The sequence below is a fragment of the Heterodontus francisci genome, chromosome 27, assembly GCF_036365525.1.
Source record: "Heterodontus francisci isolate sHetFra1 chromosome 27, sHetFra1.hap1, whole genome shotgun sequence".
Lineage (NCBI taxonomy): Eukaryota > Metazoa > Chordata > Chondrichthyes > Heterodontiformes > Heterodontidae > Heterodontus > Heterodontus francisci.
In genome coordinates this window covers 53,907,436-53,925,166 of record NC_090397.1, presented here as the reverse complement: position 1 = coordinate 53,925,166, position 17,731 = coordinate 53,907,436, and the positions used below count along the sequence as shown (strand labels likewise).

General features: G+C 48.0%; 1 protein-coding gene across 6 annotated transcripts in view; it reads left to right on the top strand.

Annotated features, from left to right (window-relative positions):
- Positions 1-311: 311 nt before the first annotated feature.
- Positions 312-17,731, top strand: part of LOC137384826 (inosine-5'-monophosphate dehydrogenase 1) — a 42,523-nt gene continuing 25,103 nt past the window's right edge. For 4 of the 6 annotated variants that reach the window (XM_068059374.1, XM_068059369.1, XM_068059370.1 and 1 more), the window contains exon 1: positions 312-520. In XM_068059374.1, the coding sequence (XP_067915475.1) occupies positions 423-520 (98 nt within the window). In that variant the 5' untranslated portion in view covers positions 312-422. The remainder of the gene's footprint in view (positions 521-17,731) is intronic. The other 2 variants (XM_068059373.1, XM_068059372.1) reach the window with 2 other exon arrangements.

The following is a 17,731-nucleotide window of genomic DNA, read 5'->3' as shown; positions in this document are numbered from 1 at the left end:
ATTTAAAGCTTCTTCATAAAAATGCACATTTGTTGTTCTTTTGATCAATAGTAAGATAACTTTTAATGCCTTTATCTTTCCAAAATTGTCTCACCGCGCCCCCCCCCCCTCCCCCTCCCATGCAAAAACATTGGACAACCCTGCTCTACAGAGATGCTGCCAGACCGACTGAATATTTCCGGCACTGTCTGCGCTCATTTCTGTCTTTCAGACGATCTGCCTGGCGGATACAATGTTGCCGCCGGCGCGTGCGCACTGGATACATTGTATCATGTTTGATGCCAGGGATGGGAGGTACGCATGCGCACTTCTGGCTGGGGCTCGCACTCGCACTCCCTCCGGGGATTGGACAGCGGCAGTGGCGCCCGCTCTGTCCCGGTTGCTCTCACTCATTCACCGCTTCTCTCCTCTCTCTCTGCAGCATGGCCGATTACCTGATCAGCGGCGGCACCGGCTATGTGCCTGAGGACGGTCTCACCGCACAGATACTCTTCGCCTCCGCCGACGGACTCACCTACAAGTAAGAGCCCCCCCCTCCCTTCGCTACCTGGGCTGTAACTTCGTTGGGACACGTTGCTCACAGCCCGGCTCCACGCTGCGGGGAAGCGGGCTGGGAGGCCGGGATTGAGGGACTGACACAGCCAGTTACCGGGAATGAGGAGTTAACAGGAGAGAGCAGCGCCCAACGACTCCCCACGCCTCCCCCCCGCACCCCCCTCACCCCCCTCCTTCCCTCAACCCCCCTCCTTCCCTCAACCCCACCCGCACCCCTCCTTCCCTCAACCCCCCTCCTTCCCTCAACCCCACCCCGCACCCCTCCTTCCCTCAACCCCCCCTCCTTCCTCAACCCCCCCCTCCTTCCCTCAACCCCCCCTCCTTCCCTCAACCCCCCCTCCTTCCCTCAACCCCCCTCCTTCCCTCAACCCCCCCTCCTTCCCTCAACCCCCCCTCCTTCCCTCAACCCCCCCTCCTTCCCTCACCCCCCCTCCTTCCCTCAACCCCACCCCGCACCCCTCCTTCCCTCAACCCCCCTCCTTCCCTCAACCCACCCCGCACCCCTCCTTCCCTCAACCCCCCCTCCTTCCCTCAACCCCACCCCGCACCCCTCCTTCCCTCAACCCCCCTCCTTCCCTCAACCCCCTCCTTCCCTCAACCCCCTCCTTCCCTCAACCCCCCTCCTTCCCTCAACCCCCCTCCTTCCTCAACCCCCCCCGCACCCCCCCCTCAACCCCCCCCTCAACCCCCCCTCAACCCCCCCCTCAACCCCCCCCTCACCTTCCCTCAACCCCCCCGCACCCCTCTCCTTCCCTCAACCCCCCCGCACCCCTCTCCTTCTCTCAACCCCCCCCGCACCCCTCTCCTTCTCTCAACCCCCCCGCACCCCTCTCCTTCTCTCAACCCCCCCGCACCCCTCTCCTTCTCTCAACCCCCCCCCGCACCCCTCTCCTTCTCTCAACCCCCCCCGCACCCCTCTCCTTCTCTCAACCCCCCCCCGCACCCCTCTCCTTCCCTCACCCCCCCCCGCACCCCTCTCCTTCCTCACCCCCCCCGCACCCCTCTCCTTCCCTCACCCCCCCCCCGCACCCCTCTCCTTCCCTCACCCCACCCTCTCCTTCCCTCACCCCCCCCCCCCGCACCCTCTCCCTTCCCTCACCCCCCCCCGCACCCCTCTCCTTCCCTCACCCCCCCCCCCCCGCACCCCTCTCCTTCCTCACCCCCCCCCGCCACCCCTCTCCTTCCCTCACCCCCCCCGCACCCCTCTCCTTCCCTCACCCCCCCCGCACCCCTCTCCTTCCCTCACCTCCCCCCCCCGCACCCCTCTCCTTCCCTCACCCCCCCCCCGCACCCCTCTCCTTCCCTCACCCCCCCGCACCCCTCTCCTTCCCTCACCCCCCCCCGCACCCCTCTCCTTCCCTCACCCCCCCCCCGCACCCCTCTCCTTCCCTCACCCCCCCCCCGCACCCCTCTCCTTCCCTCACCACCCCCCCCGCACCCCTCTCCTTCCCTCACACCCCCCCCCCGCACCCCTCTCCTTCCTCACCCCCCCCCCGCACCCCTCTCCTTCCCTCACCCCCCCCGCACCCCTCTCCTTCCCTCACCCCCCCCCCCGCACCCCTCTCCTTCCCTCACCCCCCCCCCCGCACCCCTCTCCTTCCCTCACCCCCCCCCCCGCACCCCTCTCCTTCCCTCACCCCCCCCCCCGCACCCCTCTCCTTCCCTCACCCCCCCCCGCACCCCTCTCCTTCCCTCACCCCCCCCCCGCACCCCTCTCCTTCCCTCACCCCCCCCCGCACCCCTCTCCTTCCCTCACCCCCCCCCCGCACCCCTCTCCTTCCCTCACCCCCCCACCCCGCACCCCTCTCCTTCCCTCACCCCCCCCCCCCGCACCCCTCTCCTTCCCTCACCCCCCCCCCCGCACCCCTCTCCTTCCCTCACCCCCCCCCCCCCCGCACCCCTCTCCTTCCCTCACCCCCCCCCGCACCCCTCTCCTTCCTCACCCCCCCCCGCACCCCTCTCCTTCCCTCACCCCCCCCCCGCACCCCTCTCCTTCCCTCACCCCCCCCCCGCACCCCTCTCCTTCCCTCACCCCCCCCCCCGCACCCCTCTCCCTTCCCTCACCCCCCCCCCGCACCCCTCTCCTTCCCTCACCCCCCCCCCGCAACCCCTCTCCTTCCCTCACCCCCCCCCGCACCCCTCTCCTTCCCTCACCCCCCCCCCGCACCCCTCTCCTTCCCTCACCCCCCCCCCCGCACCCCTCTCCTTCCCTCACCCCCCCCCCCCGCACCCCTCTCCTTCCCTCACCCCCCCCCCCGCACCCCTCTCCTTCCCTCACCCCCCCCCCGCACCCCTCTCCTTCCCTCACCCCCCCCCCCCCCGCACCCCTTCTCCTTCCCTCACCCCCCCCCCCGCACCCCTCTCCTTCCCTCACCCCCCCCCCCCCCGCACCCCTCTCCTTCCCTCACCCCCCCCGCACCCCTATCCTTCCCTCACTCCATATATCTAGCATCACACTCACATTGAAATTCATATGTCCCATTACTCATTTGTTTGATAGGCAGGACGTCTTTTTGCTTGACAGCAGCGTCCTGTTAATGGGGGATACCACACGTGTTGTTATTGCAGAGTAGCAGCATGAAACAGCGAATCAGACATTCTGCGTGACTGGCTACCCTGATCAGATCATTTCTCGCTGTATGTCGTGTAAGCTTATGAACTGGCCTAAGGCGTTATTTTTGGCTCTGAAAATTGCCCAGTCTACTTCAAATTACCTTCAAAGGGTAACGTTACCCAAAAATTTGAGCAACAGGTAAAGCTAGCGAGTTGCTGAAGTGCATCTTGTACATGGTACACACTGTAGCTATTGTGCGCCAGTGGTGGATGGATGCCAATTAAGTGGCTACTTTGTCCTGGTTGGTGTGGAGCTTCTTGAGTGTTGGAACTGCACCCATCCAAGCAAGTGGAGAGTATTCCATCACACTTTTGACTTGTGCCTTCCTTGTATATGGTGGACAGAATTCCCAATCCTCTGAACTGTTTTTGTAGCCACAGCATTTATGTGGCTGGTCCAGTTAAATTTCTGATCAATGATAACCCCCAGGATATTGATGGTGGAGGTTCAGCAGTGGTAATGCCATTGAACTTCAAGGGGAGAAAGGTTAGATTCATCTTGTTGGAGATGATCATTGCCAGGCACTTCTGTGGCTCAATGTCACAAGCCACATACAACCCAAGCCTGAGTGGCAATACTCACATCCCAGGTCCAGGTCTTGCTGCATGAAGGAGTTAAGAATTGTACTGAGCACTGTGCAATCATTAGTGAACCTCTGACCTAATGTTTCGGGGAAGGTCATTGGAAGAAGCTGAGGATGATTGGGCCAAGGATGCTGCTCTGCGGAACTCCAGCAGTGTCCTGGGACTATGATTTGCCTCCAACAACCGCGACCATCTTCCCTTTGTGCTAAGGTATGACTCCAGCTAGTGGGAGAATTCCCCTTGACCTCAATTTTGCTCGGGCTCCTTGATGCCACACTCCGTCAGATGCTGCCTTGATGTCAAGGTCGTCATTGTCACCTCACCTCTGGAATTCAGCTCTTTTGTTCATGTTTGGACCAGGGCTGTAATGAGGTCTGGAGTCAAGTGGTCTTGGCAGAATCCAAAACTGAGCATTGGTAAGCAGGATATTGCTGAGTAAATGCTGCATGATAGCACTGTCGTTACACACTTTGCTGATAATTGAGTCAACTGATGGGATGGAAAGTGGCCAGATTGGATTTGTCCTATGTTTTGTGGACAGGGCATACCTAGGCAATTTTCCAGATTGTTGGGTAGATGCCAGTATTGTAGCTGTACTGGAACAGCTTGGCTAGGGACGCAGCTAGTTCTGGAGCAGTACTACAGCTGAGATTTTGTCAGGGCCCATAGCCTTTGCTGTATCCAGTGCCTTCAGCTGTTTCTTATCATTTGGAGTGAATTGAATTGGCTGAAGGCTGGCATCTGATGCTGGAGGCCAATGCTAGATCATCCACTTGATACTTTTGGCTGAAGATGATTGCAAATGCTTCAACCTTGTCTTTTGCGCTAATGTAGTGGGTTCCATGATTGAGGATGGGGATGTTTGTGGAGCCTTTTCCTCTGGTTAGTTGTTTAATTGTCAGGAGAATGCAGCTTAGGCTGAATAACACAGGATGAGCTCCTGTTGGCTACAGGTCCAGTAGTGGTGTTGGCTGCAGCTTGCGATGCTGAATTAAGATCATCCCACATGAAATGCAGCATGCAGTATTAGTGCTTTGCTGCAAGTGTGGACTTTTCTCTCTCACTGCCCTGCCCGCCCCCCAGCCCCACATCTGTCCCACTTACACCCAACTATTCGTATCTATCTATTTAATAGGTTTTGTGGAACTAATTCAATTCCCCCACCTTCTTATAGAATCCAATAAAAATGAAAAGTAAACCACCAGAGTGATCCAACCCCACCCCATTAGTGTCTGATATTTCTAACCTTTAGGTCAGGTCTCCCCCGCATGTGGAAACGTCTTTTCTACATCTGCCCTTTCATAATAATGACCTTGGGCTACTCCTCAATCTTCTCTTTTCCAGAGAAGAGAGCCCCAGTCTGTTCAATCTTTCCTGCTGGGTATAACCCCTCAGTTCTGGTATCATTTTAGTAAGTCTTTTTGCACCTTCTCCAGCACCCCTCTATTCTTTTTGCAATATGAACTGTACATAGTACTCTAAGTGTGCTGTAACAAAAGTTCTATCCAAGTTTACTGTAACTACTCTGCTTTTCAATTCTATCCCTCAAGAAATGAACACCGGTGCTTTGTTTGCTTTTTTTAATGGACTCATTAACCAACATTGCTACTTTAATGGTTTGTATATCTGAGCCACGATAATCCTCTGCAAATCTACCGTGTTCAGACACTTATTTTCCAGGAAGTATGTGGCCTCTTTATTCTTCTTATCAAAATGTACCATACGAACATACGAGTTAGGAGCAGAAGTAGGCCATTCAGCCCTTTTGAGCCTGCTCTGCCATTCAATAAGATCATGGCTGATCTGTTTGTGTCTCGAATTCCATGCTCCCAACTACCTAGAATAACCTTTGATTTCCCTTGCCTAACAACAATCTATCTTCCTCCACCTTAAAAATATTCAATAACCCGCCTCCACCACCACCTGAGGCAGTGTTCCAAAGTGTCTCAATCCTCAGAGAAAAAAATTCTCCTCATCTCTGCCCTGAAAGGGCAATCCCTAATTTTAAAACAGCGCCCTCCAGTTCTGGACTCGCCCACAAGAGGAAACATTCTTTCTACATCCACCTTGTTAAGACCGTTCAGGATCATCTTTACTTAATCAAGTCTCCCCTCACTCTTCTAAGCTCCAGTGAAAGCGAGCCCAGTATGTCCAACCTTTTCTCATAAGACAACCCGCTAATTCCAGGTATCAATCTAGTAAACCTCCTCTGAACTGTCTCCAAAGCATTTACATCCTTTAAATAAGGAGACCAAAACTGCACACAGTATTCGAGATGTGGTCTCACCAATGCCCTGTGTAACTGAAGCATAACATCCTTACTTTTGGTTTCAATTCCTCTCATAATAAAGGATAGCATTCCATTAGCCTTCTTTATGACTTGCTGAACCTGCATACTATCTTTTTGTGACTCATGCACTAGAACACCTAGATCCCTCTGCACCTCGGAATTCTGCAGTCATTCTCCGCACTCTTGTCTATATTGAAGCTAATTTGCCAATTACATGCTCATTCTACAAGTTTATTAATGTCTCCCTGCATTTTGCTGCATTCCTGGTCGATTAACTACATCCCCACCCCAATTTGGAGTCATCTGCAAATTTTGAAATAGTCCTTCTGATTCCTGAGACCAAATTGTTAATGCCAGTGGTGAGCAACAGTAGCCCTAGCTACTGTGGAACACCACTTTCCACTTTTTGCCAATTCGAGTAATTACCTTGAACTCCTGTTTTGTGGCCAGCTTGCTATCCATTCTGCTTCTTGTCCCCTGACTCCACATGTTTTGATCTTAGTCTACTATCTTATTGAAGGCTTTTTGGAAATACAAATATGTTAGGTCTACTGCTTTACCCTTATCTACCCTTTCTCCTGACGGAATTCAATAAGTGTTGGTCAAGCATGACTTTCCATGTTGAAACCTGTGCTGACTACTCTTTATCATATTTTCAGTTGCTAGATGATTTTCTGTCTCATCTTTGAATAAGGATTCCATTCTCTTTCTTACCACCAATGTTAAGCTAATTGGTCTATATTTCCCTGGACTTGTGATTCCTATAAAAAGAGAGAGAACATTAACTGTCTGCAGATCCTCTGGCACTATTCCCTTCTCCGATGATATATATATATATATATATGTCGTAGCACCTCTGCTACCTCTGCCATAACTTTTAATATGCGTAAATGCAATCCATCCGGACTAGAAATTTTATCTTTGCTAAGGTTGATTAGTTTATCAATTATTTCCCCCTCTTTCTATCTTAAATGTCTTTATATCTTTTTTGATCTCTTCATTTATGGAATTCTACTCCATATGGCTATCAGGAGAGGAATGAGAATATTAGAAGACTAAGAAAGACTTGCATTTATATAGTGGCTTTCATGGCTTCAGGATGTCCAAAAGTGCTTTTTTTAAAATTTGTTTTGTGGGATGTAGGTGTCACTGGCTAGGCCAGCATTTAATGCCCATCCCTAAATGCCCTTGAACTGAGTGGCTTGCTAGCTCATTTCAGAGGGCATTTTACGAGTTAACCACATTGCTGTGGATCTGGAGTCACATGTAGGGCAGACCAGGTAAGGACAGCAGATTTCCTTCCCTAAAGAGCATTAAGTGAACCAGATGGGTTTTTATAATAATCGACAGATTTATTAATTGAATTCAAATTTCACCATCTGCTGTGGTGGGATTCAAACCCATGTCTCCAGAGCCCTGGATTACTAGTCTAATGACATTACCACTACACCACTGCCTCCTGTCTGACCAATGTTCTTTTGCCCACAAACAGCAGTGTGATCATGGCCAGATAATCTGTTTTTGTGATGTTGATTAAGGGATAAATGTTGGCCAGGACACTGGGAATAACTCCCCTGCACTGCTTCGAAATAGTGTCTTGGAATCTTTTACATCCACCAGAGAGGGCAGACGGGCTCTTGGTTTAACGTCTCATCTCTGACAGTGCAGCACTCCCTCAATACTACACTGGAGTGTCAGCCTGGATTTTTGTGCTCAGCTCCTGAAGTGGATCTTGCACCCACAACCTTCTGACTTAGAAGCACAAGAGTGCTACCCACCAAGCTACAGCTGACACAACCATTGTATTGGGCTTTTGTATGGTCAGTTTGGCTCAGATGGTAGTACTCTCATCTGAATCAGAAGTTGTGGGTACAAGTCCTACTCAAGGCTTGAGCACCTAATGCAATCTGACACTCCAATTTCGTACAGAGGGAGCCCTGACTTGTAGGAGCCCGTCTCTTGGATTAGCACATTAAATGCAGGGCCTGTCTCTCTATTCGAATGAATGCAGAAGATGCCGGAGCGCTATTTGTAATTGAGCAATACATGCTCTATGTCTTGGCTGTCATTCCTCCCTCAATCAACACCACAAAAGCACGTTAACTGTTCATTCATTTGGTTGCTCTTTGTGGGATCTTCCTGTGTGAACATTGGGTGGGTGTTGTGTATGCTTTTTTTAAAACAGTGACTGCAGTTCCAAACTCTTCGTTGGGACGTCCTGAGGATGTGAAAAATGTTTTATAAATATGTGGTTGTTAATTCTTGACCTCAGTGATCCCATCACACGGTGTATGCACCTAACTCTGCTGACACTGCTGGTTGCTTCCTCTGTTTCCCAAGTATTCACTGTTGTAAATAAATATTCAAAAGCGGAATAAAAGAACATTGGCTGACAGTAATTTGCAATGATAAAACAATAAAATGCTGGAAATACTCAGCAGGTCTGGCAGCATCTGAGAGAGAAGCAGAGTAGAGGCCTGCTGCCCGACCCAAACCCGACGGGACCCAAAAACATGTGTTGGGTTTGGGTCGGGTCGGGCCCATCTTCAGGTTCTGGCTTTCAGGCTTGGGCCGAGTCCAAGTTGAGTCAGGTCAGGCCTGACATGCAGGGTCAGTGCTGTGCCGATAAGTATTAAAAATAAAAAAACTTACCTGAACTGGCAGTCCGGGACGAAACTGAGTCTGCGCAGTGAGCGAGTGACGTCACTATGATGTCATCACGCATACGCGGCAGCTTCGTGGAGGTTCCGAGTCAGGAGGTAAGTAAACGGATGGCCGGTTCGAGGAGTTGGGGCGGGCTTGGGGCAAATGCGGAGGGGCTCGGGCCAGGTTGGGCTTGGGTCCACGGTGGCTCGGTCGGGTTCGTTTTCCCGACCTAAAGTAGGCCTCTAAAGCAGAGTCCACGTTTCAGGTCAGTGACCTTTCATCAGAACTGGCAAAGGTTAGAAATGTTATTCTCAGTGTCCTGGCCAACATTTATCCCTCAATCAACATCACCTATTACAATTCTAACCTTTGCTAATTCTGATGAAAGGTCGCTGACCTGAAACATTAACTCTGCTTCTGTCTCTGCAGATGTTGCCAGACCTGCTGAGTATTTCCAACATTTTTTTTGTTTTTTATTTCAGATTTCCAGCATCTGCAGTAATTTGCTTTTATTTTAGTAATTTACGATGAATTGGACTTTTAGACCCTTTTCATTCAGGAGAGTTGCCAGCACCCTGTGTCTGCGTGGGTTTTCTCCGGGTGCTCCGGTTTCCTCCCACAAGCCAAAAGACTTGCAGGTTGATAGGTAAATTGGCCATTATAATTTGTCACTAGTATAGGTAGGTGGTAGGGAAATATAGGGACAGGTGGGGATGTTTGGTAGGAATATGGGATTAGTGTAGGATTAGTATAAATGGGTGGTTGATGTTCGGCAGAGACTCGGTGGGCCGAAGGGCCTGTTTCAGTGCTGTATCTCTAATCTAAAAAAAATCTAATGAGAATGGATGTAAGGGAAGCTTGCTGTGTGACTGTTAACCCAGCTCTTCTACTCTTCAGTCTCCCTCTGTTGATACTATTATGATCATTGCTGCTCTCATTCTGGCAAATATTTATCACTCAATCAGCATCACTGGGGTGGGGTGGGGGGGGTGGGTGGTGAAGGAGGAGAAAAAAACTGATTTTATTGGGTCGTAATCACATTGCTGTTTGTGGGATGTTGCTGTGTAGAATTGGCTGCCATATTTCCTACATTACAACAATGACTACACTTCAGTAGTACTTAATTGGCTGTAAAGCACTTTGGGGCATCCTGCGATTGTGAAAGGTGTTCTATAAACTGCAGGTCTTTCAATTTTCCTTCCTCCTAAGCTACACCTACGCCAGCCTACTCACGCTGTCTCTTTGCTACGTTCTGGCCATGTTAAATGAAGACACGCTGTGCCATTTGTCACTCATCTGGCGGTGAAATTCAGTACAGGCATGATGGACCAAATGGCATCCTGTGCTGTTGAGGTTCCTCTGCCTTCTCTTCCTCCTACAATCAGCAGGCTTTTAAAACTCAAGCCTGTCGTAGCCCACTGTTTTTTTCAATTTGAGCCTAAGATTCTTTTAAAAGGGTTCACTCTGCTTTGTTGAATGTTGATAATGCTCCCAACTGCATTTTTGAGATTTGTCCTGGGTTCCCGGGTCCCTGCGCGCGCTTTCCAACCTACATTGAGCCCCGCCCCCCTCTCACCCCACCCTGGCTTTCTATCAGTATATCCCAGTTGATGGAATAATCAGTTAATGATTGATCTCATGCTGTGTATAAATCTCACAAAGTTCCTCTTCCAAGTTACTGCTGCATAATTTCCTCCTGATATATACAGCCCCTTTGCAGTCACACAAAGACAAGCATTTTCACTGACCAGTCAGTAAAAAATGGTTCCTATTTAAGTGTGACTGTACAAATCCAAGAGGTTCCAGCCTCAGACTGTGCTGGGTCAGTGGTGCCAAGTGCTGCAGTTAGTTTTAGTGCCTCTGAACTTTGTGTGCTGGGGGTAAAGGAGGAGGCGGGGGCTGAGTGGGGGGAGATGAGAAGCTGGTGAAATATCCACTGACCCCTGCTGGAAACACTTTGGGATTCAATAACTAATTTCTACATGTTTGAAAAAAAAAAATCCTGGATTCGGTCTTGAACCCAAAACCTTATGACTTGGAGACGAGAGTGCTGCTAATTGATACAAGCTGATGCGTGTTGTCAGCGTTCTATAATGAGAGGTAATTGTTTCAACTTTTTAAAACAAATTATAATGGCGTGTCTGCTGAGATTCTCCTTATGCTACTGGAATTTTGCTAAATTGCTTTAAGCATAATTTAATAGAATTATCATATGCTGCATGCTGTGAATGGATAAATTGGATTCATAGGATGGTCACATGAATCAAAGATGGGGAAGGGGCCAACACAGGATGTAGCTTCAGTGGGTCATATGGCTTGAGGAAGAGACTTGTTGCAGGGTGGGGTGGTACGGTCATGTATCAGTTTGAAAATTGTTTTAGAAAAATGAACAGTGAACTTTAATCAAGGAATTACCAACCAAATGATAGCACTTTATGAAATTCATAGATGTGATGGTAGATTCTCAACTCTCCCAACCCCCCATTCCCCAGTTGATGCCAGAATTTTCATCCACTGCACAAGTTTTAACACTCTTGCTGAACCCCTTAATTGCTGCCTTTTTCCTTACTTTCCAGAAAGTAATCTGAAATCATTCCCCCTTGGAGCTCCTGCCCATCCACTCCTGCCCATCCACTTCCCATAACCTGCTTCAATATCCAGCACATCCACCCAGAAAAAAGACTTGCACATATATAGTGCTTTTCATGACCTCATGCTGCCCCAAAGCACTTTACAGCCAATGAAGGACTTTTGAAGTCACTACTGTTATAATATAGGAAACATGGCAGTCAATTTGTGCACAGCAAGCTCCCACAAACAGTAATGTGATAATGACCAGATAATATCTATTTCGTGATGTTGATTGAGGGATAAATATTGGCCAGGACGTAGTGCCATTAGATAGTTTACATCCACCTGACGGAGCAGACAAGGCCTCAGTTCAAAGGCTCATCTGAAAAATGGCACCTCACACAGTGCAGCGCTCTCTCAGTACTGTAGCTTAGATTTTTTTTGTAAGTCCCTAGCATGGGATTTCAACTCTCAACCTTCTGACTCAAGTGAGAGTGCAGGACAATTTGTTGTGTGGATGGTGCCAAGCAGTCTGGCAAGCTCCAGGAAAGTTACTTCCTTTACCATCCCCCACCCTGCCCTCCTAAGGGTTGTGGTCTACATCACAGTTGTCCAAAGTACAGCTAACCTACCTCTTGAATCAGCAAGACTTGCAGTGTGACATGGATTGATAGCCATTTCTCAGTTATTTACGAAAACAGGCAACACATTTTGTGTTTCTAATTGTGCCAGGACCTTGTGTCTTAAATCCCAAAATCTCTTGGCCTTGAAAGGACTGTTTACTTTCCTGTTCCAGCGTAGTTTGTTTTTCTTTGCTATGTATAGTTCCCACAAGAAACCCACCATTCTAGGGCTACAGGAGAGATTTCATAGATTTTGTTTACTAAGAGGATGGCAAGTGCACATATTTCATGTTTAGTTCTAAGAATGGGGGCAGGGTTTGCATCAAAATCTTGCATGTCAAGATAAATTACAGATTAGAGAGAACATTTGGCCCATTATAACATCAACAATACAGAATATTTTTTAATTCAATCTTGGGATGTAGGCTTCGCTGGCAAGACCAGCATTTATTGCTCATCCTTAATTGTCCTCGAAGATGGTGATGACCCGCCTTTTTGAACTACTGCAGTGATGTGTGGTAAAGATGCTCCCACAGTGCTGTTAGGTAGAGTGTTCTAGGATTTTGACTAGGTGGTGATAAAGAAACGGAAAATGTATCATCCATATTGGCAGTCCGTGTGACTTACTGGGGAAGTTGGAGGTGCTGGTGCTGCGATGTACCTAATGCCCTTGTCCTGTTGTGGGGAGTGAACTGAATCTTGAAAGGCTCTTGTGTCAACGACATTACTGATTTTATAAGGTTGGTCATCTTTGAGTCAAGCGGTTCTTTGATATTGGTCCGAAATGAGCCATCACCAGCTCATTGAGATGCAGTATTTATCCCACAGCCTTTTTATCTTTTGTTGCTGGGTCTTCTGGATCTTTACCTCTGGAAGTAGTTTATTCTGAACCTCTGCAATGGCTGTTGTGTACTCCTTAATCTTCACGATGGAGTCTGTTCATGTAAAGAGTTGTTTGTGTTTTTGACTGAGGCTACGAGAAGCTGAAGCTGGTACGTGGGAACCTTGCTTTAATGCTTTAGTGGTTTGGCAACACCAAGCCTGGGTTCTCAATCTGAAGAATGCATTGTTACGACCGAGGTGGGAGGAGTGCACTGCCTTTTCTAGTTCCACTTCTCTACAGGTCACAACATATATTTAAATGTTTACCCAGTTACCAATACGGTCAATCATAGACTCTACTCTTTATTTATTTAGAGATACAGCACTGAAACAGGCCCTTCGGCCCACTGAGTCTGTGCCGACCAACAACCACCCATTTATACTAACCCTACAATAATCTTATTCCCTACCACCTACCTACACTAGGGGCAATTTACAACGGCAAATTTACCTATCACCTGCAAGTCTTTGGCTGTGGGAGGAAACCGGAGCACCCGGTGAAAACCCACGCGGTCACAGGGAGAACTTGCAAACTCCGCACAGGCAGTACCCAGAATGGAAACCGGGTCCCCGGAGCTGTGAGGCTGCGGTGCTAACCACTGCGCCACTGTGCCGCCCCAGAAGAAAATACACCAACCAGGTTTCTTTAAACTGATGACCAGTAACGAAGTAAAGCATTAACACACAGTGAAGTATGAAAGTTCCCTTTCACTTTAGCCCCTCAAACATACACACATTGGTTAACCAAAAAAAATAGATTTTCTCTTTAGAGCTCTGTTACAATAAAACGACAAAAAAGAATACTTTGGCCAAATACTAGCTAATTCTTGACGAAAAAAAGAGATGTGGAAAGGCTTTCCAGGAGAAATGTGACAACAGGGGTTTCTGGCAGGTCTTTCTGGAGGAATGCAGCATCAATTTCTCTATTTCTTACACTCACTTCTAAGAGTTTCTCAAAGAGATGGAGAAGCTGGCAGGCTTTTCAATGAGATGGAAAAGGTTGAACTGTAGTTTTGTCCTTGGCCAGTTGATTTAAAAACTCCTTTCAAAACATTCCACACCCCAACTAACTGCCCAAAGTGAAACCAAAACAATATCTCGAGTCAAGCCCTATAGACCCCTGTAAATCTTGACCTGTCACTTATCTGTAAACATCTCCAAGTCAAAAAGCCCCTGCTGGGTATTTATCTGAAGACAGGTGACTGCCAGTAAATTAAAAGCAAAATACTGCAGATGCTAGAAATCTGAAATAAAAACAATAAATGCTGGAAATACTCAGCAGGTCTGGCAGCATCTATGGAGAGAGGAGCAGTGTTAACGTTTCAGGTCAGTGACCCTTCTTCAGAACTAGCAGAGGTTAGAAATGTCCAGATGCTGCCAGACTTGAGTATTTCCAGCATTTATTGTTTTTGCTTCAGACTTCCAGTAAATGTTTTCAAACAAGACCCCTCAGTGTCCTTTCAGTGACCCCAATGAAAAAAACATCCGTGGAATTCTTTTCAGTTTTCCCAAATAACACAATGTCCATAATTCTAAAATATAAGAGTCCATAAAAAAACTTAATATAGAATCATAACAGAAGGAAATGAAAACTGAGGGAAGAGCTGTCCGATTGGTGCCACTCCCTTGCTCTTTCTGAGGCCCCTGCAAATTTCTCCTTTTGAAGTAGAGATGTGCATTAATAATTCTCATCTTCCTTGATTGTGTCATGCTAGGCCCCCACCTGCCAAGAATGAGGCACATTAATTTTGTCATGAACATTGATTTTTAACTGTTGCTGAAGCGAGGAAATGACTTGTTAAACAGACCAGCTGTGGCTGGAAAAGACATTTGCATATTAACAGACAGTACTTGGAAGGACAAAGGACCATTCCCTGACGCATTCAACCCACATTGGATGTTGATCACCGGACAGTGAGGGGGGTGAGGAAGCATATTCCAGGGCCTGCTGGGGTGATGCAATCCACAGGGGCCAGGACTGGTTAGCCCAGCTGGTCACATGACTAATTGGCTGTTCCAGTCTTTTGAATTATCACAGAGTTTGAACTCAAAGACTGTTTGCAACTGGACTGAGAAGATCTCTCCTGTCTGCTCCCATCTCTTTCTCTCAAGCCTCTGAATCCACTGAAGACACACGAACCCCAGAGAGAAAAGTCTCCTACAGGGAACAAGATTTAAGAATACTGGGCCCCAACGAAAAGCAAGATCTACCTACAGTCAAGGACTCTACAGTGAGCTTGAAGAACTGTATCAAAAACTCTTCAGATATTGCCTCAAACTTTTCCACTTTATTTCCTGTGCTGTGCTCTGTTCTTTCTCCAGCTGCATTGTGCATCGCATATGCATGCTAGTGTGGGTGCTTTGTGTATCCATAGGCCTCAACAGATTTAGACTTTAAGTTCAAATTTAATAAATTTCAGCTTTTCTTTAAACTTAAGAAAACCTGTTTGTGCTGGTTTCTTTGCCTTATAATTGGAAAGCGGTGAACAAGGATTCACCAAGGGGGAGCTAAAAACACTGTTTTTAAAAATTGAACCCTGCTACGGTAGACCAGGTGAAGGCGGAGAGGGACCCCAAGATCCCTTTCTCACCTGGTCGTAACAATTGTCTCACTCCATCAAACACTCCCAGGGAAGGTACAACAGTTTTGATACAGAATAAAGTTCCCTCTAACTGCCCCATCAAACACTCCCTGGGCAAGTACAGCACGGCCAAGGTGGGAAGAGGTAATTAGGGAGGAGCGTTGTATGGAACATTAACATTGGCATTGACCAGTTAAACCAAATTGTCTCTCTCGCTGCTGTAGATTCTGTGTAATAAGGGCCACTTATGGGAGTGCTTGTCTCCAGTGAATCCCAGCAGTTATGTATGGCAGGCCTGCATTTGTGACAGTCTTGCTGGATTAAGACAGTCCCAAGGAAGCTTTACAGCTGACAGTGACTTTCATCCCATCAGTTTGTGGTAGATTGTATGCAGATCCTGTCCTGAAAGTCCAGTGTTCTGACCCACTGCTCCAGTCATTTGCAAAAAATTTAGCCATTGATGTTTGAGGAGTCGTGGGAAACCCAGTTCAGCAGCTGGTCGCTGCACTCGGTTTTATCTTTATGTGGAGTGTTTCTGGTGGTGGCTTGTTTTCTGATGTGAGGCTGGTGTCACTGGTCACTGAGTTTCACATGGAGTGTGGGGGAGGTGGGACTGCTTGTTGTTTTTATATAATATATACATAAAAAACAAACAAAAACAGTCTTTTATTTTGGCTCCAGATTTGGCCTTGGGCTGAAAGCCTTGTGTTTGTGTCTGGGTTGTGTGCTTACTCCTGTAACCGCGAGTTCCAGACTGTTGGGAGATGCTGCTCTCTTCTGGGTTTACGATTCCAAGTCCATGAAAAAGACTTATTAGACTTGGCTGAATGAGTAGCACTGACTTACATTCAAGTCCCACTCCAGAGACTTGAGCACAAAATCTAGGCTGACGCTCTAGTACTGAGAGAGTTCTGCACTGTCAGAGGGGCAGTACTGAGGAAGAATAGCACACAGTGGTGCCATCTTTCAGATGAGATGTTAAACTGAGGCCCTGTCTGTCCTCCTAGGTGGATGTAAAAGATCTCCTGGCACTATTTTGACGAACGGGAGTTTTTTCAGTGTCTTGGGCCAATATTTATTCCTCAAATGACATCACTAAAAAACATATTATCTAGTCATTGCATAGCTGTTGTGGGTCGAGCTATGTGCAAATTGGCTGCTGTATTTCCAACATTACAATAATAATTCACATCCACATTCAAAGTACTTAATTTGCTGTAAAGTGCTTTTAGATATCCTGAAGTCATGAAAAACACCACTTGAATGCAAGTCTTTAATTTATCCTCTAGCTCAACATTCCACGTACAGCGGACTTGAGGCTAGTCAGTGTACCATAGACATATCAGATGTCTCTTTTGTGCAGAGATCCTACAAGCAGTGATGATATAAAGTATAAAGAACCAGTTAGTCTGTTTTTTGGATTAAGCGATAAATGTTGGGCACCAAGAGAATGCTCTGCTCTTTGAATAGTGCCATGGATGGAACCTTTTAGCACCTGCCTGAGAGGACAGATGACCCCTGCAAGAAATTCGCACTCCTTCAGTATCACACGCGACTGTCAGCCTAGATTACCTCCTTGAATCTGGATTAGGGCTGAAACCCACAGCCTTCTCACTCAGGCAGGATTGTGTTATATCACGTGCATGGAATGACCAGATGCAGGGTTGGGGTATCTCAGTGCCTTATTTGGATTAGATCAGCCTAAACTTGAACCATTTCTTTATGACCTTCACCTTGCTTTGCTCTGTCAAATATCTTCATGTGAAGTTGACCTACATTGGCCCCAGTCCAGCAACGCCTCAATGTTAAAAAAAAAGTCAACTTTGTTTTCAAAACCCTCCGTGGCTTTGCCCTTCCCTGTCTCTGTAACCTCCTCTAGCCATATAACCCTCTATTATCTGCAGTCTTCAAATTCTGACATCTCGCACAACACCGATTTTCATCACTGACAGCTGCAGCCATACCTTCAGCTGTCTCCCTCCCTTAACCCTTTCCTCTCCTGCTTTAAGACATGCATTAAAACCTACCTCTGATCAAGTTTTTGGTCACCTGTCCTATTATCTCTTTGTGGCTCGATGCCATATTTTGTCTAATGCTCCTGTTAAGCACCTTAGGATATTTTATTATGGCACTAAAGGTGTGGTTTAAATACAAGTTGCCATCATTAGTACCTGCAAGCAAGTAACATCTCATCCTTTTCTCCTTGCTCTTTCTTTCCCCTTTTTCCCCCTTCCTCCCAGCTTCAACCCCATTATGGTGGACTGAGCCATGCAGACTAGTAAAGTTCAGAGTCAATCTCTTGTCTGTGCTGTTAGCTGAAATTCAGTGAGGGCTGCAACTGAGGTGGAGGTGGGCTAAATATAATCTTAGCCCCAATGGGTAAA